Source organism: Phyllobates terribilis, unplaced genomic scaffold (assembly GCF_046119375.1).
Source record: "Phyllobates terribilis strain yellow unplaced genomic scaffold, ASM4611937v1 Scaffold_3__8_contigs__length_932513732, whole genome shotgun sequence".
Taxonomy (NCBI): domain Eukaryota; kingdom Metazoa; phylum Chordata; class Amphibia; order Anura; family Dendrobatidae; genus Phyllobates; species Phyllobates terribilis.
In genome coordinates this window covers 319,261,440-319,288,864 of record NW_027362763.1, presented here as the reverse complement: position 1 = coordinate 319,288,864, position 27,425 = coordinate 319,261,440, and the positions used below count along the sequence as shown (strand labels likewise).

The 27,425-nt window shown below is 40.4% G+C and overlaps 1 protein-coding gene across 3 annotated transcripts; it reads right to left on the bottom strand.

Moving 5' to 3' along the window:
* Positions 1 to 707: 707 nt before the first annotated feature.
* Positions 708 to 26,156, bottom strand: LOC141259312 (uncharacterized). 3 transcript variants are annotated; one of them, XM_073675056.1, is made up of 3 exons: positions 26,015 to 26,156; positions 11,524 to 11,664; positions 708 to 4,427 (listed from the first exon to the last, which is right to left on the bottom strand). In XM_073675056.1, the coding sequence occupies exons 2-3, from the start codon at positions 11,571 to 11,573 to the stop codon at positions 2,006 to 2,008; spliced, it is 2,472 nt and encodes an 823-aa protein (XP_073531157.1). In that variant the 5' UTR covers positions 11,574 to 11,664; positions 26,015 to 26,156; the 3' UTR covers positions 708 to 2,005. The 3 variants fall into 3 exon arrangements, with proteins under 3 accessions (XP_073531157.1, XP_073531159.1, XP_073531158.1); XM_073675058.1 differs by lacking the exon at positions 26,015 to 26,156 and having other exon boundaries at positions 709 to 4,427; positions 11,531 to 11,632; XM_073675057.1 differs by lacking the exon at positions 11,524 to 11,664 and having other exon boundaries at positions 710 to 4,427.
* Positions 26,157 to 27,425: the final 1,269 nt, after the last annotated feature.

Sequence of the window (27,425 nt, the reverse complement as noted above, 5' to 3'; positions counted from 1 at the left end):
TTATGTGTGGACCACAATTCCTGGAGTGACTTCAGGGTTATTGACCATAACTAACAGACTCATATATGCCTATAGGGATATTAGTTTGGGTCATGAAACCAGCGATCTGGAAATTGCAATCTGTATGCAGAATTGTGAAGCCGACCTTAATCTCCTATCTTATTTCATAGTGTCGTGTGATAGGTATTATCAGCACAGGACAACCATATGCTGAACAATGTAATATAATGGATTGTAGGAAAGACACATATAATGGGATAAGGGATCTGTACGTCTTCCTCCAATAAGACAATTCTTACAACATTATACAAAGTGCAAAGTGTCACACAATATATATTTTTATTCACACTATATACAATTATTTACACATCATACATAAACAATGTTTTATCTTAGTGTTGGACACTACGTATTATTAAGGTTTTTAATCCAGTCCTACTGCCAAAGGTGTATGACACCCAGCAGCTGGCAAAGCAGTCTACCTTTACAAACATTTGTGAAAGAATGTGACTTTCTATACAGCTCACAGATTTTAACCATGATACTAAAATAGCATGCCACTAGTGATGAGCGAGCATGCTCGGATAAGGTGTTATCGGAGCATGCTCTGGTGTTATACGAGTATCTTGGGCATGCTCTGCTATTATGTTTGATTTCCTGTGGCTACATGTTTTGCAGTGGTAGACAGAGGCAACACATGCAGGGATTGCCTGTTTGTTAGGCAATCCCCGCATGTGTTGCGTCTGTCTAGTGCCGCAAAACATGCAGCCACAGGAACTCGAACATAATAGCAGAGCATGCCCAAGATACTTGGACAACACCCGAGCATGCTCGGATAACACCTTATCCAAGCATGCTCGCTCATCACTACATGCCATCATTGTAACAAGTCAGTTCATGAATTTTTTTCTCTTCTAAATATTTCACGCTCAACTGAAAATGGTATTAGCAAAAAGTAAAAGAGTTGAGGAACCACAACAACTCAGCCACGACTTGACAACCATGTAAAGTTACAGAGCAGGGTTGCCAGTTGCTGAAGTACATAGTGCATGAAAGCACTGTTCTGCTGACTCACAAAATCTATGTGCTGGGAGCTTTAACGGTATGGATTTAAATGGCTAAGTAGCTGCATGCAATTCTTGCATCACCATGCACAATGACAAGCATGGGATGGAGTGATAAAAAGGACGCCATCACTTGATTCTAGAGTTGTGAAAACGTGTGCTGTGTAGTCATAACTCACTCTTCTCTATCTGACACTAATAGACAAGCCTGGGTTTGGTGAATGGCAGGATAAAGTTTACCACCGACTACATTGTGCCAACTGTAAAGTTTTCTGGAGGAGGGAAATATATGAAGTTTTTTTCAACATTGGTCTAGACCCCTTAGTCCCTGTAAAACAAAATCTTAATGCTTCAGCATACCAAGATATTTTGTGCAATTATTTGCTTCCAACTTCATGAGAACAGTCTGAGGAAGGCCATTTTCTTTTCTAGCATGATTGTGCTCCGGGGCACAAAGCAAGGTCCCTAAAGGCATGGTTTTATGAGTTCGATGTGGAAGAACTTTACTTGCCTGCACAGAGCCCTGACCTGAACCCTATCTCACACCTTTGGGATTAACTAGAATAGCAATTGCAAGCTAGGCCCCTCGGGCCAACTATAGTGGTCTGAGCTCTCAAATGCTGTTTTGGATAAATGGGCACAAATTCTCACAGACACTCAAAAATTTTGTAAAAAGCCTTCCTAGAAGAATGGAAGCTATGTTGTAGCTCTAGAGGGGGGACCAACTCCATATTAATGCATATGCATTTGGAATGGGATGTCAGGTCATGAAAGCTCCTGTAGGTGTCCCAATACATATTTTCCATATAGTTGTATATATTCTAACTGGCATACACCAACTTTAGGCCACAGATCTACATTAATGTCACTGCAAATTCTTTTCATAGAGATCTTTATGGTTGCTTTCATGTCTCTATGATCAAATTACTTAGACACACTTATTAAGTCTTCTCTTCTTTACTATACATATAAACCAGCCTTACAGGGAGTACTGGTATCTTTACGCTACGTATAGATTTATGAAGCGTGTAAGTAAATGTTATTAAAAAAATTGTAGTACAAATTTCAATACACAATAAAGTTAGGTAGGAGACAAATAAGAACTGACAGTGATGAATTCTAGATCCAAAGAGAAAATTGTCTTTTAACTGTGACGTATCTGATGAAGGTAGTACATACTTTTCACCATCATGAATCATCTCGGTGGTTGCTACAGTACTCAATGCACTTAAGTTGATTTCTGTAGAAATGGCATTGATCAAAAAGATTGTTGTTGTTGGTAATGTGGCACTTTGTGTTGAAGTCTGTGTTGTTGGGATACATGTAGAAGAGACACTTGTAATTGTCTTCTGTGTAGTAAATAAACTAGTTAGTTCCAATGAAGTGCTTGCAATTGTAGATGTTGTAGACGTTGGTGAGGCTGTTTCAGGGTGTGTAGTAAAGACTGTTGATGAAGTTTGTTGACTGCTTGTTGTTTTCATGATTGTAGTTGGCAGAGATGTTGTCTCTTGAATTGTTAGTTTTATTGTTGTAGGTTGAGTTGTTGTAAGTTTTGAGGTTGCCATGAGTGTTGTAGCTTGTGGAGTTGTTAGTTCTCTCGTAGTAGTTTGCATTAGGGTTGTTTTTTGAGGTGTTGTCGTTTTTAAAGTTGTCGTAGCTTGTGGGGTTGTCTTTACCGTGGTTTCCATAGTTGTTGTCATGTGTGGTGTTGTGACTTCTATGGTTGTTGTTTTGATGAAAGTTGATTTTTCAGGTGTTGAAGTTCTCAAAGTTGTAAAACCTGTTGTAAGCTCTTTTGTTGTTATGGTGGTGGTTGGGATAAGAGTAGTTTCTTGAGTAGTAGTTGGCAGAAGAGTAGTGTAAAGAGTTGTTGTTTTAAGCGTTGTAAGCATTAGAGTTTTTTGAGGCCTTACAGTAGTGACCTGCGGAGTTGTTGTGTGAATGGTTGTTGGATGAGTTGTGATAATGGCTGCTTTAGTGGTGGTTGGTGGAATTGTCCTTGAAGTTGTTAAACAAATGAGTTCATCAAGCTTTAGAGAGGTGATTACTCTTCCTTTGAAGTTATCTGGTGATTCACACAATACATCTTTAATGTCTTTCACTTTATCTTTGTTGTCATTAATCCAATTGTGAAAATCTTTAAGGTTACAGTCACAATTCCAAGAATTATTTTTTAAATATATAATAGTAAGTTTAAGCACGGAATCAATTGGTTTAGGCATGATGGTGAACTTGTTGTTATTCAGTCTTAAAGTCTTTAACACTGGTAGGGATGAGAACACATCATCTTGTAAGCTGCTCAGATAATTATGTTCCACATTGAGTTCTGTTAACTTACCAAGACCCAAGAACATTTCCTTGTTTAGCAAAGTGATTTGGTTTGAGGAAAGCACTAACTTTTTCAAAGATCTAAAGTTATTGAATGCAGTAGCTGGAATATCAGTTAATTCATTCTGGCTCAGATCAAGTTCTATAATATTTATACCATCAGTTATCTCATTTGGAAGCGTCTTCAGTTTATTTGCATTCATTTTGAGTTGCTTTATTTTATTTAGCCCAAATAGCATTTTATTTGGAAGCTCCTCTAATAGATTTCCATCCAAAAGCAATTTTTCAAGATTTGGTAAATTAGCTAAAAAGTTTTGGGGCCATAATTTTATTCTGTTGCTATGAATATTGAATTCGGTCAGATTTTGATTATTGTCCACCAATCCTTGAGGAAGTTCTGTGAGCTCATTTTCATAGAGACGAAGGAGTTTTAGGTTAGGTAAATTACTGAATATGTCCACAGGTAACTGAGTCAGTTTATTTTTTGCTAGATGCAATATTTTGAGTTTTCCAAGTGCATCAAAAACGCCTGAAGGCAAAGAAGATAACTTATTGAGGTTTATGTAGAGTTCTTCCAAATTGTGCAGGTCATCAAAAATTCCTTGGCCCAAAGAACTAATGTTGTTGTATTTAAGAACCAGCTTTCTCAGATTGCTAAGATTGCTGAAGACTCCAGCCTTTATTGCATGCAAATCTGCATTTCCAGATATCTCCAGTTCAGAAAGGTTTTTTAAATTATCAAAGGCACCAACTTCTATTTCGCTAATTTTATTATTCATGAAGTATATTTTTTCCAAGTGAGTCATATATTTAAATGCATCTTTTCTGATCGTTGAAATTCCAGTTTGCACTAAGAAGATTTCCCTTGTTTTTGGGTTAATGGATTTAGGCATGTCAGTGATGGTTTCCTTCATGAAGACTTCCTGGTAATCTTTGGGGCAGTCATACTCAGTTTTACACTTTGTAGTTGTAGAAAATGTCACGTGAATTGCTCCAAGTAATGCCAGAAGGTGTAAAACCAAATGCATTTTATGTCTGTAACAAGAAAATAAAATTAGGGTGTTAGTCTTAGGTCTGCTTCACACATAGAGTTGCCAACAGTCCGCACATTTCTGCATGGTCTGTAAAAATAATTCACTTTCTCCATTATAAAAATGTTAATGTTCATGATTTTTTTAAAAGTTGGTAAAAATTACCATCATTTTACAGATTTCTTTAAAGGGTATATGTCACCCCCCTGGGCGATAGCAGACCTCTACTATGGCCATAAAGGTGATAGAAAAGTAAATCTATACTTACCTGTATGGCTCATAGCAGAGGTCTGATTGCAGAGAAATCTGGTTTTATAAAGTCTGTTTTCCAGAGGCTTGGCGTCCGGGGGACGACAAGCAAACCTCTCCTATATGCTTACTATTCCCCTAAATTGCCGCCTCTGTGCTAAATTACCAAATTCCCCCTCTCCTCTGCACGTCACAGGGCCCTGTGACGTGCCCTGCTCTGCTTCTCCCCCGCGCATGCGGGCTTTGTTTCCCTCCGGCCTCGTTTGGCTGCGTACTGTGCCGCAGCCTTGTATTGCGCAAGCGACGATGAGTCACTGAGAATTCCACTTCGCTGGCAGTACGCAGCCAAACGGGGCCAGAGGGAAACAAAGCACACTCCATGGGAGCGGTGCTTTGCGCATGCGCGGGAGGGGAGGAAGAGCAGGGCACGTCACAGGGCCTGTCACAGGGCCCTGTGACGTGCAGGGGAGTGGGGGAATATGGTAATTTAGCACAGAGGCGGTGATTTAGGGGAATAATAAGCAGATAGGAGGGGTTTGCTTAGCGTCCCCTGGACTCCAAGCCTCTGGAACCAGACTTTATAAAACCAGATTTCTCGGCAATCAGACCTCTGCTATGGGCCATACATGTAAGTATAGATTTAAAACCCCTGGCAAAAATTATGGAATCACCGGGCTCGGAGGATGTTCATTCAGTTGTTTAATGTTGTTGAAAAAAAGAAGATCACAGACATGGCACAAAACTAAAGTCATTTCAAATGGCAACTTTATGGCTTTAAGAAACACTAAAAGAAATCAAGATAAAAATGTGGTACTCAGTAAGGGTAATTTTTTTCAGACCAAGCAGAGGGAAAAAACTATGGAATCACTCAATTCTGAGGAAAAAATTATGGAATCACCCTGTAAATTTTCATTTCCAAAACTAACACCTGCATCAAATTAGATCTGCTCTTTAGTCTGCATCTAAAAAGGAGTGATCACACCTTGGAGAGCTGTTGCACCAAGTGGACTGACATGAATCATGGCTCCAACACGAAAGATGTCAATTGAAACAGAGGAGAGGATTATCAAACTCTTAAAAGAAGGTAAATCATCACGCAATGTTGCAAAAGATGTTGGTTGTTCACAGTCAGCTGTGTCTAAAATCTGGACCAAATACAAACAACATGGGAAGGTTGTTAAAGGCAAACATACTGGTAGACCAAGGAAGACATCAAAGCGTCAAGACCGGAAATTTAAAGCAATATGTATCCAAAACAGGAAATGCACAACAAAACAAATGAGGAACGAATGGGGGGAAACTGGAGTCAATGTCTGTGACTGAACTGTAAGAAACCGCCTAAAGGAAATGGGATTTACATAGAGAAAAGCTAAACAAAAGCCATCATTAACACCTAAACAGAAACAGAAAAAAAACAAGGTTACAATGGGCTAAGGAAAAGCAATCATGGACTGTGGATGACTGGATGAATGTCATATTCAGTGATGAATCGCAAATCTGCATTGGGCAAGGTGATGTTTGCGGAACTTTTGTTTGGTGTCATTCCAATGAGATTTATAAAGATGACTGCATGAAGAGAACATGCAAATTTCCACAGTCATTGATGATATGGGGCTGCATGTCAGGTAAAGGCACTGGGGAGATGGCTGTCATTACATCTTCAATAAATGCCCAAGTTTACATTGATATTTTGGACAGTTTTCTTATCCCATCAATTGAAAGGATGTTTGGGGATGATGACATAATTTTCCAAGATGATAATGCATCCTGCCATAGAGCAAAAACTGTGAAAACATTCCTTGAAAGAAGACACATAAGGTCAATGTCATGGCCTGCAAATAGTCCGGATCTCAATCCAATTGAAAATCTTTGGTGGAAGTTGAAGAAAATGGTCCATGACAAGATTGATGAAGATTCATCCAGATTGATGAAGAGTACTGTTTGTCACAGACCAGAGGTGGTGCAACAAAATACTAGTGATGTATTGGAGTGTTCTTTTGTGTGTTTATTTTTCATGATTCCATAATTTTTTACTCAGAATTGAGTGATTCCATAATTTTTTCCCTCTGCTTGGTCTGAAAAAAATTACCCTTACTTAGTACCACATTTTTTATCTTGACTTCTTTTAGTGTTTCTTAAAGCCCTAAAGTTGCCATTTGAAATGACTTTAGTTTTGTGCCATGTCTGTGATCTGCTTTTTTTCAACAACATTAAACAACTGAATGAACATCCTCCGAGCCCGGTGATTCCATAATTTTTGCCAGGGATTGTACTTTTCTATAACCTGTATGCCCATAGTAGAGGTCTGATATCGCCAAGGGGGGTGACACATTCCCTTAAATTACTGCTAATGTACTTATATCAGCATTTTGAGCTACAGATGTATACTAATTTTATTCTTAATGGTTCATTTTTGTTTTCCATAGTATTCATAAAAAATGTTCTGTGATTTTTTTTTTCCAGAATACACAAAAATTTAGGTTGGCAACCCTTTTGAACAAACATACATTTTACGCTGTTGAATCATAAAACTGCACTAAAATCTAAGGGAAAATCCACATTTTGCTGCATTTTGTCACACATGATATTTTTGAATGGACGGGGCATGCTGTGGATTTCTTCCTATGCAGTATGTAAATTGTTTTTTTAACCACATTAATGAAAAATTGCTTTACAGCTCCACCATCATGAACCCTTAGGGTCACGCGAGCGTATAAAAAATCATTCAAAGTTTCATCCCTAAAACTGTGACGATTTTTTTTCTCACGTGTCATCCATGTGCAGTCCGTATGCAAGCCGATCTTTACAGCAGCAGCTATTAATATTGTACAAGAACATTTACAGTTTCCTATGTTACAGAAATGCATTATCAGATTGGTCGGGGATCTGAATCCCAGCAACATCCACTAAACAGTGTACGAAACTGTATTATTCCACAGTGTTGACATGCAGCCACCACCAGAGCTGAAAACAGCTGAACCACATTGATCTGATATTGATGATCTATCCTACAGTAAGAACCAATATACAGGTGCATCTCACAAAATTAGAATATCATCAAAAAGTTAATTTATTTCAGTTATTCAATCCAAAAAGTGAAACTCATATTATATAGAGTCATTACAAACAGAGTGATCTATTTCAAGTGTTTATTTCTGTTAATGTTGATGATTATAGCTTACAGCCAATGAAAACACAAAAATCACTATCTCAGTAAATTAGAATACTTTATAACAACAGCTTGAAAAATGTTTTAAAAATCCGAAATGTTGGCCTTCGGTTCAGTAAATGCACTCAATACTTGGTCGGGGCTCCTTTTGCATCAATTACTGCATCAATGCGGCGTTGCATGGAGGCGATCAGCCTGTGACACTGCTGAGGTGTTATGGAAGCTTACACTTATTGTATTGAAGAATTGAAATAAATTAACTTTTTGATGATATTCTAATTTAGTGAGATGCACCTGTAAATGTATTGGACATTGAGTAACATTCAATTTAGGGAATACCACTTTAACAGTTTGCTGATAAAACCCTAAAAATACCATACGAATTGTAATAATTTCTTTAAGGAGTCCATGATTTTCACTATATTGTCGTATTTCAGTATAGAGTATAAGTAATCGGATGAGTGCAGAAACACAAGTCGCCTTAAAGTGCTAAAAAAATAAGTAGAAAAACAGATTTAAAAAATGTACATATAAATAAAGTTCGTCTCACCCCTTTTCTCCCTATTAAAAATAAAAAATAAATAAACATATTTTGTATTGCTACATTTGTAAAAGTCTGATCTATCAAAAATATTACATTTAACGAGAAAAAAAATCATAACACCAGAATTGCAGTGTTTTGGTCACCTCTAGTCTCTAAAAAATGCAATAAAAATTGATTGGAACATCTTATCAATCCCCAAAAAATATATGAAACGCAAACTGATCCCCAGAGGTCTTCGTGTACGCGTTACTCCCACCTTTCCTGTGGATGATGAAATGTTCGTTGCGAAATGGGAGAAGGCATGTGATAATTGCTCCAACATCTTTATGCAACTTTTAGTTGAATCCAATACTACTGCCATCACAAATTTGGATAAATTGATTGATGCAGCACAGACTGATCTTAGACCTAATTGTCCACCGGAAAAAGTACAGGCTTTTGAAGCTCAAATTGATAATACTATGGACATTACGGTGAAAAAAATTCATGACACCCAATCAACTAAACTTAATAGAGAAATACGTGATTATTGACTTAAGACAAGTGTACCGCTGGAGGCAAGCATCCTCGTCAAGTCCTCCATCCTCTCGTACACCATCTGTTACCGTCTATGTCTATGGTTACGCGGTCTGGGACAAATTCAATCAAACAACGAGAGTATAATTACCACCCTTACAAACGGTATGATTTCCGACCAGCAGAGAAGAAAAAGAGAGACAATAAGGTAATTAATTTAAGTAAACATACTCTCTCTGCTGTTGATCTCTCCCTACTTATTAAGGGTCTGTCCTTCTCCCCATCCTCTGGGTTTGACAGCTTTAATGCTATAAAAGACTTACACATCATCGCACGGTCACTTATTTTCAAACGTCATTTTTATAATGATGATCTCCATAAATTGTTCCCTACAGAGGAGGAACAATTGGCCCTAAGGACATTGGAGGAGTTGAACATAACACAACTGAAAATGGTAAGATACCGCCATCTATTCGACAACGTTCAAAAAAATTACCCCCCCTTTTCGGCGTGTACAAATGTAGAACTTTTTGTGCAGGTTGTCACCAACAAATTCCAAAAGATCCCTCGTCATATTAGGGGTGATAATCTCACTAGTGAGGAGCGCAACAGGCTCAAGGTATTGAGTAGTTTGACAGATGTTGTATTGAAATCAGCAGACAAGGGGGGGGATATTGTCATTTGGCCGATACAAATGTATGAAAGAGAGGCATTTCGCCAACTTAACAAAATCTTCTATAAGAAACTTACATACAACCCCTTGGCTGCCTTTAGGCAACAACTGCAAACCATTCTCGATAATGCTATCGATAGTGGGGTTATCACCTGTGATCTGGCTTCAGCGTTGTCAGTCACAGAGTCAATACCTACTTTCTATCTGCTCCCGAAACTCCACAAAAATTCGGGGACACCTCCAGGGCGTCCTATTATATCTGGAAGGGGAAATTATTTGGAGCACGTTAATAGATGGATCGATTCCAAACTACAGCCCCTAGTTGAGAACCTTCCCTCATTTTTGAAAGATACAGTGGATCTATTATGGAAGGTTGGTGGGGTCTATCTAGAGCCTGCTGTATTGATGGTAACAGCGGACGTAGAGTCCCTGTATACCAACATAAGGCATAATGATGGCATTAGATCAACCAAATTCTTTTTTGATAGCTCCAATTTACCAGTCACCATTCGCCAATTAGTGATTGAGTTATTGAAATTTACATTAACACATAACTTTTTTGTTTTTAAGGGGTCCTTTTTCCTGCAGCTCCAGGGAACAGCTATGGGTGCCGCCTTTGCTCCCTCATACGCCAATCTGTTCCTGGGGCTGTGGAAGAGGGACCTCCTCCTGTCAGATCAGCAGTCGTCCATGGACCGCGTCCTATCCTGGACGTTGTACATCGACGACATTTTGCTAATCTGGCAGAGTTCTGCTCAACACCTAGAAATTTTTATGTCCGGTTTGAATGGTAATGACCTGAATATCCATATTACATATCAATATGATCCTAATAAGGAGGTTTTTCTTCATGTTACACTCAGGGGGTTGGTGAGAACGCTATACAGACCAATATATATAGGAAGCCCACATCTACTAATATGCTCTTGCATGCATCATCTTTGTATCCGAAACATATGGTTCAATCCGTTCCCGTGGGACAGTTCCTGCATCTTCGCAGGATCTGTTCCACGGATCATGATTTTGAAAATCAGGCCCAAGACCTAAAAAATAGGTTTTATGACAGAGGGTATAGTCATAGGATGATTAAGAGAGCGTATCACAGGGCTAAATATTCATCCCGTCAGAATCTTCTTTATGGCCCTCGAGCCACCAAAGATGGTGACTTGGTGAGATTCATAACTAAATTTCATTCACAAGCCCCTGCAATGAGGGAAGCGCTATGTAAAGCATGGCCAAATCTGAAGGCAGACCCGATAGTCTCAAAATTTATACCAGAGACACCTGCCATTGTGTTTCGACGGTCTAAGAACCTTCATGATCGGCTTGTCAAAAGCCATTTTGTGGGTGAATCTGCAGTGACGTTTTTGGATGGTGCTGCAAGGAAATGTGGATGCGTTCCATGTGGACGCTGCGTAGCTTGTCCTAATGTGGAACGCTGTAATGATTTTTCTGATTCTAGCGATTCCACTAATTATAAGATAAAAAAATACATTACGTGTCTATCGAAAAATGTTGTGTACTATGCCACATGCCCGTGTGGGTTAATCTATGTTGGACTCACGACACGCCAGCTCAAAGTACGTGTAAGAGAACACGTCCTGAGCATAATTGCAGCAGCGGATCACACGGACATATCCACATTAAAAACGATCCCAAGTCACTTCAAATCACACCATAAGAGCAATGCTAACCTGTTAAGGGTGAGAGGAATTGATTTGATTGAGGTGGGAATTCGTGGTGGACAGATATCGCAACGCCTGGCCCAATTGGAGTCCAGGTGGATATGGACTTTGAACACTGTTCATCCGGCAGGGCTTAATGAGAATCTAAGCTTTGCGCCATTTTTGTGATCACCAGTTATATATGAGCTTTGATTTTTGCTCACATCTTATACATAGACGTTTATTGCCATGTGTTGTTTTTATTCTTTTTAACTTATTTTTTACTTTTTACTTTTTGTAAGGTCCTCTGGTCCTGTGGCATTCACCTCTAACATGTCGGTGTACGGCTTCTGCTCTTCATGATTCCTTTTGTGCCACAACGACGTGATCCATTCCAATCTTGATATACAGCAAGACTATATACCCCTGTGTGAAATAGCAATTCATCATAACAAGAAATCATGATGCAGCGTGATACTATGTCATGTATATTTATGTATAGATGTATCAGATGTATGTACTAACGGATTCTTGTGGGCTTCCACTTTTTGTGAATGTGTAGTTTTCTCTGATCTGGGAGCCATAATGATGGGTGTTGTTCATACTTACACATTTTGATACTATGTGACGTAATTGATTACTCTCTAAAGATGGAATATACAATCTATGTGTTCTCCTAATATATCTGTTAGCCATGTTTCTGTGACTTCTTCTTCTCTGGCCCTGCACTGTCTAGGGGGGTCTACCTATATTATGAATTGTTATAGTGTAAACCACATGCAGTTTTCTACCCCTTTTTTTCCCCCTGGCTTGTGCCGATGTTTTGAGTTTATTTAGTCATTTCATACATTGATTAAAAGCTGGTGTTAATCTTTATACCTATTTTTAGGTTGATAATGTTTATAAAATATTGCAATTGTTAGGTGTACATACCGGCCTATTACTATCTTCCCTTCAGCTGTAGCATTTGGATGTAGTTTTTGGCCAGTACGCATGTGCGCCATAGTCCTGACACCTCTGCTGGCCCTCAGCATCTTCAGTACTGTCTGGCGTGCGGTCACATGATCCCCCGCCATTCAGGCATGATGCCGACGCCGCTGAGCGCCCCGGTTACCATGGCAGCGCATGCGTCATTTCCGGTACACATCCAGCATCCACATTAGTCTGTCTATATTTTAAATAATAAAGTTTATTTGATTTTTCTATACTATGGACGTCATTATCATTATTTAGGCGACCTTGTTAGTCTCCCCCTAAAATCCCAAATTAGTATCAATAAAACTGTCAGCCCTCACACAACTCAATCAACAGAAAAATAAAACTGTGTTGGAAAATGGAGGTACAAAAAAAAGCGGGGGGGGGGTGTTTATTTTTTTCCAATAAAAAACTCTGCAAGTTTGGTATTGCCATAGTTATACTGACATGGAGAATAATGATTGATAGTAAATTTTACCACAAACCCATTGCATTTTTTTTCACACTTTCACAGCACATGGAATTATTTTCTTGTTTTTCAGTACATTCTATACTGAATTGAATGGTGTCATTCAAAAGTACAACTTGTCCCACAAAAAACAAGCCCTCATATGTCTATCATATGGCTATATCAATGGAAGAATAAAAAAGTTATGGCTCTTATATGAAGGGGAAGAAAAAATAAAAGTGCAAAAAAAGAGGCAAGTGGTTAATCATTCATGCTTTCAAGAAATTAGCAAAAAACACATTTACTTGTATAGCTTAAAGTTCGGATTCCAGCCACAATAACCTGCACAAGTTTGATCAGGTAAAAACTTGTCCCTTTTTACAGACTGTCCATGTGAATAATTGACTACTATGATGTTGGAGTTGAGCGCTGGGTTGTCACAAGCAAACAGACACATAATCAAAATCAGAGGCAAAACTGGCTCTCAGCATATATACAATACTGGACATTACAACGTGGCAAGGGGCAAATGGTGGCCCAACAGATTGGTAAGGTAACAAGGGTAGTCTAACATTCAGCATTTAAACATGTCCTTGTCCCCCATTCTCTGATTTCCAACCACCGCCCTTTCCATGCAGTTCTGTGGAGCGCTGGCCTTGCTTCCACACAGCCCTCTACACAGGGTTGCCAACTTGACTTTTTATTTTTCCCAGACAGCTTATCAAAAAATCATGGACCGACAATATTTTTTATGGAAACATTGGAAAACCTTAATAAATCATTTTGATTATAAGTGATCCATGTCTACATCCCATAATACTGTAATGAAGACATCAGCTTCATTCACTGTAAACTGTACAATAATTTACAATAAAAATTATCTGTAGAAGTTTCGTCAGCCTCAAAAAAATCACGGACACCTGAAATGTCCAGGAAATTCTGGATGGTTGGCAACCGTGCCTCTACATTGCAATCTAGTGGAGTTCTGGAAAATGGTGAGCTTGCTTGACTATCTTTTTATTGAGCTGTATAAAGAGTGCCGTGGCTGAGAATTAGAATACGATTGGCACAGTAGGACCCAAACCTGTGAGGTATTTATGCTGTATCATGAGGAAGGGCAATAAGTAAAGTTTATTTCATATATTTAGCAGGGACTTTAATAGCTTGCAGATTGGTAGGGGTCCAGAGTGGAATACGGAATTAATAGAAAGTATAGGCTATGAAGGCAGTGATTTCTACTAAAGCCATATCCTCACTCTGTGTGCGCACTCAGCCAGGAGCTACAGTCATGGCCAAAAGTTTTGAGAATGACACCAAAATTATATTTTCACATGATCTGCTGGTCTCTGGTTTTTATTAGTGTTTGTCTGATGTTTATATCACATACAGAAATATAATTGCAATCATATTATGAGTACCAATAGGTTATATTGACAGTTAGAATGAGTTAATGCAGCAAGTCAATATTTGCAGTGTTGCCCCTTCTTCTTCAAGACCTCTGTAATTCTCCCTGGCATGCTCTCAATCAACTTTTGGACCAAATCCTGACTGATAGCAGTCCATTCTTGCATAATCAATGCTTGCATTTTGCCAGAATTTGTTGGTTTTTGTTTGTCCACCCGTCTCTTGATGATTGACCACAAGTTCTCAATGGGATTAAGATCTGGGGAGTTTCCAGGCCATGGACCCAAAATCTCTATGTTTTGTTCCATGAGCAATTTAGTTATCACCTTTGCTTTATGGCAAGGTGCTCCATCATGCTGGAAAAGGCATTGTTGGGCGCCAAACTGCTCTTGGACGGTTGGGAGAAGTTGCTCTTGGAGGACATTCTGGTACCATTCTTTATTCATGGCTGTGTTTTTAGGCAAGACTGTGAGTGAGCCGATTCCCTTGGCTGAGAAGCAACCCCACACATGAATGGTTTCAGGATGCTTTACAGTTGGCATGAGACAAGACTGGTGGTAGCGCTCACCTCTTCTTCTCCGAATAAGCTGTTTTCCAGATGTCCCAAACAATCGAAAAGGGGATTCATCAGAGAAAATGACTTTGCCCCAGTCCTCAGCAGTCCACTCCCTGTACCTTTTGCAGAATATCAGTCGGTCCCTGATGTTTTTTCTGGAGAGAAGTGGCTTCTTTGCTGCCCTCCTTGAAACCAGCCCTTGCTCAAAGAGTCTCCGCCTCACAGTGCGTGCAGAAGCACTCACACCAGCCTGCTGCCATTCCTGAGCAAGCTCGGCACTGCTGGTAGTCCGATGCCGCAGCTGAAACAGTTTTAAGATACGGTCCTGGCACTTGCTGGTCTTTCTTGGGCGCCCTGGAGCCTTTTTGACAACAATGGAAGCTCTCTCCTTGAAGTTCTTGATGATGCGATAAATTGTTGACTGAGGTGCAATCTTTGTAGCTGCGATACTCTTCCCTGTTAGGCCATTTTTGTGCAGTGCAATGATGGCTGCACGTGTTTCTTTAGAGATAACCATGGTTAACTGAAGAGAAACAATGATACCAAGAACCAGCCTCCTTTTAAAGTGTCCAGTGATGTCATTCTTACTTAATCTTGACTGATTGATCGCCAGCCCTGTCCTCATCAACACCCACACCTGTGTTAATGGATCAATCACTAAAACGATGTTAGCTGCTCCTTTTAAGGCAGGACTGCAATGATGTTGAAATGTGTTTTGGGGGTTAAAGTTCATTTTCTGGGCAAATATTGACTTTGCAAGTACAGTAATTGCTGTTAAGCTGATCACTCTTTGACATTCAGGAGTATATGCAAATTGCCATTACAAAAAATGAAGCAGTAAACTTTGGAAAAATTACTATTTGTCTCATTCTCAATACTTTTGGCCATGACTGTATGCTCTCCTGTCTTCTGAGCTGCGCACTGTTCTGGGGTCTGTTGAGCATCTAGTGGGGGGTCTCAGGAACCCGAACCTCATTGATCTTCACATCACTAAAGTGCCTGCTAAATATGATAAAAAATGTAAAAAAGAAGTTTAGTTTCTCTTTAAGCTGAAAATTTGCCTTATGCATGGATGATACCCCATTGAGTGTACAATACAGGGGCAGACATACCGCCGGTGCAGCTGCATCAGGGCCCAGAGGCGGAGGGTGACCCTTGCAGGTAGGGGCATACTGCCATTAGCAGCAGCCCACGCAGCTGCTATGGGGCCCCTCAGTGAAAGGGACCAGTGCTGCATGAAACCGGGCCCCTCTCTCTCCAGCACGTAATCATTCTGATTGCAAAAGCCGGGGAGAACAGTGCGGTAGTGATGTGTCGTTCGCGAACGATCCGAGACAAAGAGCCGGCTCTTTGATGTGAACAACAGGAGCCGGCTCACCACTGGGAGCTGAGCCACAGAGCCAGATTTTTTTTCCCTGCTTTAATTGCTTTTCAGCTTAGCTTCTTCAGACCTGACTGTGGACTGGGAGGAGGAGACTCAGAGCCGGGTTTACAAGCACATAATGCTTTGTGACTGGGCTCCTCCCACATGAGCACAATTGAACACATCCATTTATTGTGATTGGCTGCTTAGTGCAGTGACTGCACACATGATCGCAGATCCTAATGGCTTGGCTATAAACAGGAGGGTGAGTCCCTGAGCTGTTCATTCATTCACATTCACTTCACAGTTTATTTCAGCAGTCAGGAGATTAGATAGTGGCGGTGACGGTGTCGGCAGCTGCAGTATATGAGGCAGAGTCACTGCAGTGAGGTGAGGCCGATCTTGGGTAAATAAAAGGAGGAGGATTTCTACCTGTCATTGTTTTCTGTAGTTACTGTTGCTCTACAGTGGGAATGTAATAATAGAAATCTGAGGCCAGATACAGGTATATGTAAAATAACCGTATAATAAGTCAGCAGCACTGAGTGAAACACACTGGCCTCTACCTGCCATGGCCAGCCTTTTAACCCCTTAAGTATGCAATCATGCAATGCTATTTTTTTGTTATCTCTGCTCTTTCATTTTTCCCTCCCCTTCTTCAAAGCTGTAACTTTGGCCATGCCAACGGGAAAATAAAAAATGTTGTGTGGGCTTGTGTTTTTATTTTTATTGGGGTGAAAAAATTATTTATATATATATATATATATATATATATATATATATATATTTGATGCTTTGATTGCTTCTTAATGCATTTCTTTTGTGGAATTGTGACCACAATGATGCAATTCTGAAATTCAGTAATTTTTTTTTTAAATAGTTTTTACAGATCATGTTAATTTTAGAATAAAATGGATCGTATTTTTGTGAACACGTTGGTAATTAAGAAAAAAATCACACTTCTTTATTAGGGCTCTTTAACACATTGAGTGTCCAGTACAAGTGGTGACAGTTTCCACATGTACCAGAGACGAGACACTGACACACATTCAGAAGAATGGGTCTGCGTACATGTCAGCATGTTTCCACAGATCGTGTGTCCATGTGCTCCACACACTGACATGTCCATTTTCGGCCAGCAGCATGGATCACACAGACCCATTCAAGTCAATAGGTCCGTGTCAACACATGTCACACACAGATGCCATCTATGTGACACGTACCAGTGCCTGGGAACCAGTGGACAGTTAGCACTATTCCCAAGCGCCGGGTGCTGAACGCTGCCCTCATCATGGTTCCCTGCCGGCACTGCGATCAGCACCAACAGGGGATAATGATGAGAGTAGTATTCTGCTCCCACTGTATACACCTGTAAAAATAAGAAAAATCCTTATACTCAGCTGTCCTAAATGTCCCCCGCTGTAATCCTCCTGACCGCTCCTGCAGCGAAGTCGGGGAGAATCACTCTCGCAGTGAGTGGGCCCGCTGCACTCAGCGAATGGTGTCCTGTCACTCACTGAGGTCCAGGGCCCACTCGCTGCAGGTGCAGGAGTCATTCTCCTCGACTTCGGCCATGGCCAGGTATTGCATATCGGCCTCTTATTGATTTGAATAGCAGGCAAATGTGTTGTACCTGACCACAGCCACTATACAGTAGACAGAGCAGCTCTGTAACTGTTCAGTTTTGGCCATCGCCAACACAGAACAGCTGATCGGCAAGGGTGCCAGGTTTCGCGTCACCACCGAACAGACATTGATCCTAAGGCTATCAATGTTAAAGTCGTGGACACCTCTATAAACCAGTTCTACATGCAATACTACCTCAACGATTATTACTGTAACTAAAGTTAGTATGTAACCAGTGCTGCAGTTATATTCTGTTTGACTTGCTGGGAATTGTAGTGCTGTGCACAACCAGCAGGAAAAGTTTGTAGCATTTAGACATTTTTGTTTCACGTTGAAATAAACTAATTTTACTATTTAATAAGCTTTGCTTACATACTAATCTGTATGTATGCGGTGCAGATATCATAGTTACTCTGTAAGAGCCTGTAACAGGTCTCCAAGTATTTACTTTTAAGAATTCAAATCTTCTCCAACACTGGCAGATGTCACAGCACTGACTAATGTAGAAATGAAATGTACAAATATCAGATATTAGAAAATAACACAAGTCAGCAATACCGACTAGGGGTGAGTTTCTGTTCACAGGAGCTTACAATCTGAGAAAATGGCAATACTAAAAAGCAGTCTTTAATGCTTCACTAGACACCTGTACAGGTGTATAATGGGGCACAGGCTTTAAAGTGAAATGACTGGAGTGATAACCATGGGAAAAGCAACATTATTTTCAAGAAGAGCCGTTTATTGAGCCAAAAAGAGCCAGCTCTTTTTGGTGAGCGGAGCCGAATGAGCCGGATCACCAAAAAGAGCCGGACTGCCCATTACTACAGTGCGGGGTGTTGCCACTGAAAAATGGGGCGTGTCATGCAGGGAGAGACGCCGCCAATGAACACTTTCCAATCGAGACTTGTAAGCACCTTTATTAGCTGCAGCCTCTGGCTCCTGCATGGTGCGTCCCAATGGTAAGTACTCACCTGTAGCCAGGGGGTCCGGGCCACACAGCACACTGGAGGCAATAATGGAGGAAGGAAGAGCAGAACTGACTGTACGTCTTCTGCTCTCTCCACTGTTACGTTCCCAGCAGCAGCATCCTGTCACAGAGTAGAGGTGGGGGGAGGTGAGCTCACAGCGGGGCAGCAAGGAGCTGATAGCAGTTCTCTCTGCTGTGCCCCCATCCCCCACAGTGGGTTAAGCAGCACTTTTCAGCTGATCTCTGAACTTTGTGGCAGAGCTCCTCCACTCTGCACAGCTGATACAGAAGATTAGTATGTGTGTGTGTGTGTGCGTGTATCTATGTGTGTATGTGTGCGTGTATCTATGTGTGTATGTGCATTTATGTGTGTATCTGTGTTTGTATATGTGTGTATATATGTACAGTACAGACCAAAAGTTTGGACACACCTTCTCATTTAAAGATTTTTCTGTATTTTCATGACTATGAAAATTGTACATTCACACTGAAGGCATCAAAACTATGAATTAACACATGTGGAATTATATACTTAACAAAAAAGTATGAAACAACTGAAAATATGTCTTATATTCTAGGTTCTTCAAAGTAGCCACCTTTTCCTTTGATGACTGCTTTGCACATTCTTGGCATTCTCTTGATGAGCTTCAAGAGGTAGTCACCAGAAATGGTCTTCCAACAATCTTGAAGGAGTTCCCAGAGATGCTTAGCACTTGTTGGCCCTTTTGCCTTTACTCTGCGGTCCAGCTCACCTCAAACCATCTCGATTGGGTTCAGGTCTGGTGACTGTGGAGGCCAGGTCATCTGGCGTAGCACCCCATCACTCTCCTTCTTGGTCAAATAGCCCTTACACAGCCTGGAGGTGTGTTTGGGGTCATTGTCCTGTTGAAAAATAAATGATGGTCCAACTAAACGCAAACTGGATGGAATAACATGCCACTGCAAGATGCTGTGGTAGCCATGCTGGTTCAGTATGCCTTCAATTTTGAATAAATCCCCAACAGTGTCACCAGCAAAGCACCCCCACACCATCACACCTCCTCCTCCATGCTTCACAGTGGGAACAAGGCATGTAGAGTCCATCCGTTCAGACCAAAGCACAAATTTCCTCTTGTCTAATGTCCATTCCTTGTGTTTTTTAGCCCAAACAAGTCTCTTCTGCTTGTTGCCTGTCCTTATCAGTGGTTTCCTAGCAGCTATTTTACCATGAAGGCCTGCTGCACAAGTCTCCTCTTAACAGTTGTTGAAGAGATGTGTCTGCTGCTAGAACTGTGTGTGGCTGTCTGAGGCTGGTGACTCGGATAAACTTATCCTCAGAAGCAGAGGTGACTCTTGGTCTTCCTTTCCTGGGGCGGTCCTCATGTGAGCCAGTTTCTTTGTAGCGCTTGATGGTTTTTGCAACTGCACTTGGGGACACTTTCAAAGTTTTACCAATTTTTCGCACTGACTGACCTTCATTTCTTAAAGTAATGATGGGCACTCATTTTTCTTTACTCAGCTGCTTTTTTCTTGCCATAATACAAATTCTAACAGTCTATTCAGTAGGACTATCAGCTGTGTATCCACCAGACTTCAGCACAACACAACTGATGGTCCCAACCCCATTTATAAGGCAAAAAATACCACTTATTAACCCTGACAGGGCACACCTGTGAAGTGAAAACCATTTCCGGTGACTACCTCTTGAAGCTCATCAAGAGAATGCCAAAAGTGTGCAAAGCAGTCATCAAAGCAAAAGGTGGCTACTTTGAAGAACCTAGAATATAAGACATATTTTCAGTTGTTTCACACTTTTTTGTTAAGTATATAATTCCACATGTGTTAATTCATTGTTTTGATGCCTTCAGTGTGAATGTACAATTTTCATAGTCATGAAAATACAGAAAAATCTTTAAATGAGAAGGTGTGTCCAAACTTTTGGTCTGTACTGTATATCTATGTGTGTGTATATATGTATGTGTATATGAGTATATATGTATGTGTGTATATGAGTGTATATCTGTGTGTGTATGTATGTATATGAGTGTATGTGTGTCTGTATCTATGTGTATCTATCTGTGAGTGTATATATGTGTGTATGTATGATTGTACTTGTCTGTGTGTGTGTGTGTATGTATGAGCGTATATATGTATGTGCTTCTGTGTGTGTGTGTGTGTGTACAGTACAGACCAAAAGTTTGGACGCACCTTCTCATTTAACCCTCCATCACATACAATAGGCCTGACAGGCACATTTCTTTTACTTTCATTTCTCCTTCCTCACCAGATTGTGAGGAAATCCCCTCCCTCCAGGTAGTCTCCTGTCTCTAGCAGCTCTGTGAAACCTCATACCACAGTTGGATTGCAGAGCTTCAGGAGGACAGATATAACTGCGCTAATCTCTCAGGCTCATTGTATGTGAACACGTCACACTCAATAAGGTTGGTATTTTATGTTTTTATTCATCACAATTGTTTATTTAGCTTGTTTTATGAATGTATAGCACAAAATGTGAGGATATTTCATAGAAATAAGGCAGATTAAAAAAGAAAGTGTGCTGCTCAGGAATATACAGTAGTTCCCTAGCACATATTCCTTCTCTTGCTTCAGATTATCTGCTGAAATGGAGAGGAAAATGTACAATTTATCAAAAAACCTTGATGTTGAGAAAGTAACAAACATGCTGTTAGATGATGCAGACCCCACACTGAATGAGGATTTAGGAGAGGAAAGTGAGATTGATTCTCATGATGAGGTGGAAGTATGTGAAGTGGATTCTGAAACAGAGCAAGATGGTGACAGTGATGAGGATGAAGATGTAGAATCTTATTATATGGGAAAAGATAAAAAAAACCAATGGAACAAGAAGCCACTCCAGAAAAAACGTAGGGAACCTCAAAACATTATTACTCACCTTCCTGCAGTTATAGGAACTGCAAGTAATGCAAAAACTGCAGTTGAATGCTGGAATAGTTTATTCACAGATGACATTCTGGACTCTATTGTCATATATACCAACCTATATATAGACCTTATAAAGGACAAGTTCATCTGCAACAGAACCATCAAGGCCACAGATGAAATAGAACTGCGTGCTTTTTTTGGATTATTATACCTTGCAGGAGCTTATAGGGCAAATAGACAAAGTTTGGAGGAACTTTGGAGTAAAGATGGGGATGGAGTTGAAAAATTTGGCCTTGTTATGTCCATAAACAGATTCAAGCTTCTAATACGTTGCCTTCGGTTTGACGACAGAACTACCCGAACCGAACATAAAACACATGACTGACTTGCTCCAAAAATTTGTTGAAAACTGTAAAAAATGCTATTGCCCTGGGGAGAATCTCACTATTGACGAAATGCTCCCTGGTTTTCGGGGTAAATGTGCCTTTCGTCAATATATTCCATCAAAGCCTAACAAATATGGAATAAAAATGTATGCCCTTGTTGATGCCAGTAAGACCTACACTTACAACCTGGAAGATTATGCAGGAAAACAACCAGAAGGTCCTTACTGTGTCAGCAACAAACCCAGTGATGTTGTAAAAAGACTGGCTGAGCCCTTATTTGGATCGGGTCGCAATATAACAGCTGACAATTGGTTTTCAAATTGTGATCTGATTGATTATCTGAAAATGCAGAAGCTTTCATATGTCGGAACTGTAAGAAAAAATAAAAAAGAATTGCCTACACAGTTTGTAAGTGTGAAAGGGAGACAACAGTACAGCAGTATGTTTGCATTCCATAATGGAAAGGTTTTGGTTTCCTATGTACCACAAGCAAAAAAAATTGTACTTCTTCTATCAACACTTCATGATGATGATGCCATCGATCCTGGGACTGAGGCACAAAAAAACCCGGAGATAATTACATTTTATAATGCAACCAAAGGGGGTGTTGATACAGCTGATCAGATGTGCTCAACTTTCAACGTCAGCAGAAACACCAAACGCTTGCCAATGGTCATATTTTTTGCTATGTTGAATTTGGGTGGTATAAATTCACAAGTCATTTACCTTGAAAACAAGCTTGAACCACTCCGTAGACGATTCTATCTGAAAAAATTGGCCCATGAACTAGTGCTTGGAGAGCTACGCAGGAGAAGTATGAAAACAATCGGTATCCCCTCTCGCCTTCAAGTTCAGCTCAAAAGATTCCGCCCAGAAGATGATAGTGAAAATTCACCACCTGCACCACCTCCTAAAAGAAGGAGATGCACCACCTGCACCACGGAAAGCGGAATCAGAAGGCTTTCTAATTATGAATGTCACAAATGTCATAATGCAATCTGCCTGACACATGCAAAAATGATGTGTAATTCTTGCTCTTTGCTCTGCAAGTGTAATTTTTCTGGGGAAACTTCAGGATCTAATTCTGATTGAATATGTGTTTAATAGTACTTAAGGTACCTTAAAATTAAGTTTGCTTCCATAAATTTTCTTTGTAGAGTTTTTTGACAGAGTCGAACTGGGGACTATTTGGCAGGAGTTTTGAAATGTTTGTATTTCAGAGTTATTAGTTTTATGTTAAGTAAATGTTTTTTTTTTGCACCTGATTATGTGTAGTCTCTTTTATTACATCCCTATGAAGGTCACTGATCACTTTTAGAGCACTGAAATTGCAAACATTAGATATTATAGGTATTTTTCTAGCCTGCGCCTGACAGTCACATTGTATGTGAACTCGTTAGAACCGATATTGTATGTGACGGAGGGTTAAAGATTTTTCTGTATTTTCATGACTTTGAAAATTGTACATTCACACTGAAGGCATCAAAACTATGAATTAACACATGTGGAATTATATACTTAACAAAAAGTGTGAAACAACTGAAATATGTCTTATATTCTAGGTTCTTCAAAGTAGCCACCTTTTGCTTTGATGACTGCTTTGCACACTCTTGGCATTCTCTTGATGAGCTTCAAGAGGTAGTCACCGGAAATGGTCTTCCAACAATCTTGAAGGAGTTCCCAGAGATGCTTAGCACTTGTTGGCCCTTTTGCCTTCACTCTGCAGTCCAGCTCACCCCAAACCATCTCGATTGGGTTCAGGTCTGGTGACTGTGAAGGCCAGGTCATCTGGCGTAGCACCCATCACTCTCCCTCTTGGTCAAATAGCCCTTACACAGCCTGGAGGTGTGTTTGGAGTCATTGTCCTGTTGAAAAATAAATGATGGTCCAACTAAACGCAAACCGGATGGAATAGCATGCCGCTGCAAAATGCTGTGGTAGTCATGCTGGTTCAGTATGCCTTCAATTTTGAATAAATCCCCAACAGTGTCACCAGCAAAGCACCCCCATACCATCACACCTCCTCCTCCATGCTTCACGGTGGGAACCAGGCATGTAGAGTCCATCCGTTCACCTTTTCTGCGTCGCACAAAGACATGGTGGTTGGAACCAAAGATCTCAAATTTGGACTCATCAGACCAAAGCCCAGATTTCCACTGGTCTAAGGTCCATTCCTTGTGTTCTTTAGCCCAAACAAGTCTCTTCTGCTTGTTGCCTGTCCTTAGCAGTGGTTTCCTAGCAGCTATTTTACCATGAAGGCCTGCTGCACAAAGTCTCCTCTTAACAGTTGTTGTAGAGATGTGTCTGCTGCTAGAACTCAGTGTGGCATTGACCTGGTCTCTAATCTGAGCTGCTGTTAACCTGCGATTTCTGAGGCTCGTGACTCGGATGAACTTATCCTCAGAAGCAGAGGTGACTCTTGGTCTTCCTTTCCTGTGGCGGTCCTCATGTAAGCCAGTTTTTTTTGTAGCGCTTGATGGTTTTTGCAACTGCACTTAGGGACACATTCAAAGTTTGCCCAATTTTTCGCACTGACTGACCTTCATTTCTTAAAGTAATGATGACCACTCTTTTTTTCTTTATTTAGCTGCTTTTTTCTTGCCATAATACAAATTCTAACAGTCTATTCAGTAGGACTATCAGCTGTGTATCCACCTGACTTCTGCACAACACAACTGATGGTCCCAGTCCCATTTATAAGGCAAAAAATCCCACTTATTAAACCTGACAGGGCACACCTGTGAAGTGAAAACCATTTCTGGTGACTACCACTTGAAGCACATCAAGAGAATGCCAAGAGTGTGCAAAGCAGTCATCAAAGCAAAAGGTGGCTACTTTGAAGAACCTAGAATATAAGACATATTTTCAGTTGATTCACATTTTTTTGTTAAGTATATAATTCCACATGTGTTAATTCATAGTTTTGATGCCCTCAGTGTGAATGTACAATTTTCAAAGTCATGAAAATACAGAAAAATCTTTGAATGAGAAGGTGTGTCCAAACTTTTGGTCTGTACTGTATATATATTACAGTGTATGTGTGCGTGTGTGTATGTATGAGTGTCAACATATTTGTTTTTGGTTCATGTTTGATGCTGTAATTGTTAAGCATAGGAAAATCAACCAGGCTCTATAAAGGGTTATTCACAAAATAATCAAGTTATCTCTGATCCATAGGATCCGACCACTGGTCTCCCAGAGATTCTGAGAACAGGGCTCTGCAGTCTCGTCCTGAATGGAGCAGAGTTATGCATACATGGCCTCTGCTCTATTCATTATCTATAGAGCTGCTGAGTGCTGCGCTCGACTATTTCCATCAGTTCCATAGACAATGAATAGAGCAGAAGTCAAACATGCACCCTCCAATTCATTCATTGGTGAGCTGCAGAGTCCTGTTCTCAGGATTGCTGGGGGGGACAATGGTCAGTCCCCCAATAATCAGTAATTATCCCTTATCATCGGGATTGGGGATAACTTGATTTATTTGGGGAATAACTCTTTAAGATGAAATGGCCTCTGTTCAGCATATTCACCATGATGTATATGTTGAACAGTTGCCTCCTATGGATGCCAAACAGTGGTTGCAACATCCACTGTAAAAAAAAATATATATATATTTTAAGTACGGAATAGTGCAGTCTACTACAATATTCCATACTTTTATTTGTAGTATACTATCAGATACTAGACGGTATAGATTCCAGACATATAATTTAATATAATATATACATGGTTGGGCTCAGCAGAACCGAATCCTAACGGAGATGTTGCCTGTTACTCAGAACTCGAGTCCCCAGGGTCCCATGGCCAGATTGCCCTCATCATAAGTAGAATGCCGAGTAAGGAGGGGGACCCAGACATATTTCTTGTACAGGGGCCCCAAGCTGGCAGTGTCCTCACCTGCTACAATAATCCTACTTTATCTCTCCTGGTCTGATGATGCCCATCACACCTATAAGCTTGTTTTGTTGACATCTATGACCTAAAATGTGGCATTCACTTTAATTCTACAAAGAGCCCCAAGACAATAAATGAAGGAGAAGTAGGTAAAAAAAAAGTCACAGAATATACATACATATGATGGGAGCAGCTTTCTATCAAATATTTCTGGTGAGCCAACAGAGTTTTATTAGTTCTTTTAATATTGAGATTTATAGGATGCACTTACCTTTATGTGAAACCCCTTTAGGGTCTATTCTGCTTATGGTGGAGAATAAGACATTATCCTGTGATCGGACCAACAGCCTGGTGCAGTTCACACTCCGGATCTGCTGTCAGCCTCACACTTCTGTATATGCACCTTCTACTAGCAAAACATCTGTGGGGATGAGATAAGATGCCGTCTTGTCCGATAATCTTTTCGTGCGTAATTTGGACATGCAGATAACCAATCCCATTATGTCTAGCCCACACTTTACAGAGAAAACCTTCTGTATTCTTGGTGTTATTCTGCACATGCAGTGTGATAATAATTATGTGGCTTTTGGACGCACCATGTTTGCACCAGCTGAATATCTAAACATCTGACGGCATAACAACAACCAAGGAATTTCCTTTAATCTGACACCAAATGGCCAGAAATTATAGATGAGCTGCTGCAGTGACATAACAATACACTTTGAATCCAGATTCACCCAACAATCCTAAAAAAATTAAATTGTGAAGCATCTAGAATTAGACTCATTTAGTCGTATGTGATAACATTTGTAAGGGTCTCTAAAAAGCCCTCATCCCCTCAATTATGATTGGCCTAGGTTTTATAATGCCCAATCCGATTTAAATTCCACTAATCCAGCATTATACTTGTCTTATGTGCCAGATTAAGAGAATTCTACAAATATTTTCTAACTAAAGAGGCTTCCTGCAACAGTTTTTAAAACTGTTCAAATAAAAGGATTATAATAAAATAGAGAAATAAGTATTACTTACCACTCCAATCCTCACCACTGCTGGTAATCTCACCAGGACAAGAAGTAATAACTAGAGATGAGCGAACCTTTCAAGGTTCGGTCCGGTTTGGGATCAGCGAACGTCCCGATGTTTGCTGAACCGTTCGTCGAACATACCCGAACCCCATTGAACTCAATGGGAGGCAAAACCAAACGCATAGAGAACACCTTCTGGGAAGCCCAAAAGCTGCCAAAACAGCTGCAATTAGGGTCAAGCACCAGGAAAAGTGACATCAAATGACCCACAGTACAAATTTTATAATGGCACAGCAACAGTCAGGTATGGGCCCTTATACCTCATGCAACAGCTCAAACTGCTTTTCTGCTCAGCCACATTCAGGTGGCACAAACATCAGTTTTGTAGACTACCATTGCTAGAAAAATGTAACGATAGTAACACAAGTAGTTGACTGAAAGTAAGTGCAGGCCTGCCGATCTGGGAGCCCTACTGCTACAGACAACCCACCAGATGGAGACCCAACTTGGAGTCTCCCCTTTTCAAAAATTATTGCCATACACCACTACTGTGGCATCAATTTCATCAGAGTAGAAATAGTATAATAGAGCACGGACACCCCTTTCACTACAGGAAACACACCAGATGGAGACCCAACTAGGAGTCTCCACATT

What these genes read in the sequence shown, in the direction of transcription:
- LOC141259312 (XM_073675056.1), bottom strand. Translation starts at nt 11,573, where the DNA reads ATGTTAGAGGTGAATGCCACAGGACCAGAGGACCTTACAAAAAGTAAA. An exon ending in GACCTTACAAAAAGTAAAAA is followed by an intron (nt 4,428 to 11,523) that starts GTAAAAAATAAG and finishes TTCTTGTTACAG; the next exon opens with ACATAAAATGCATTTGGTTT.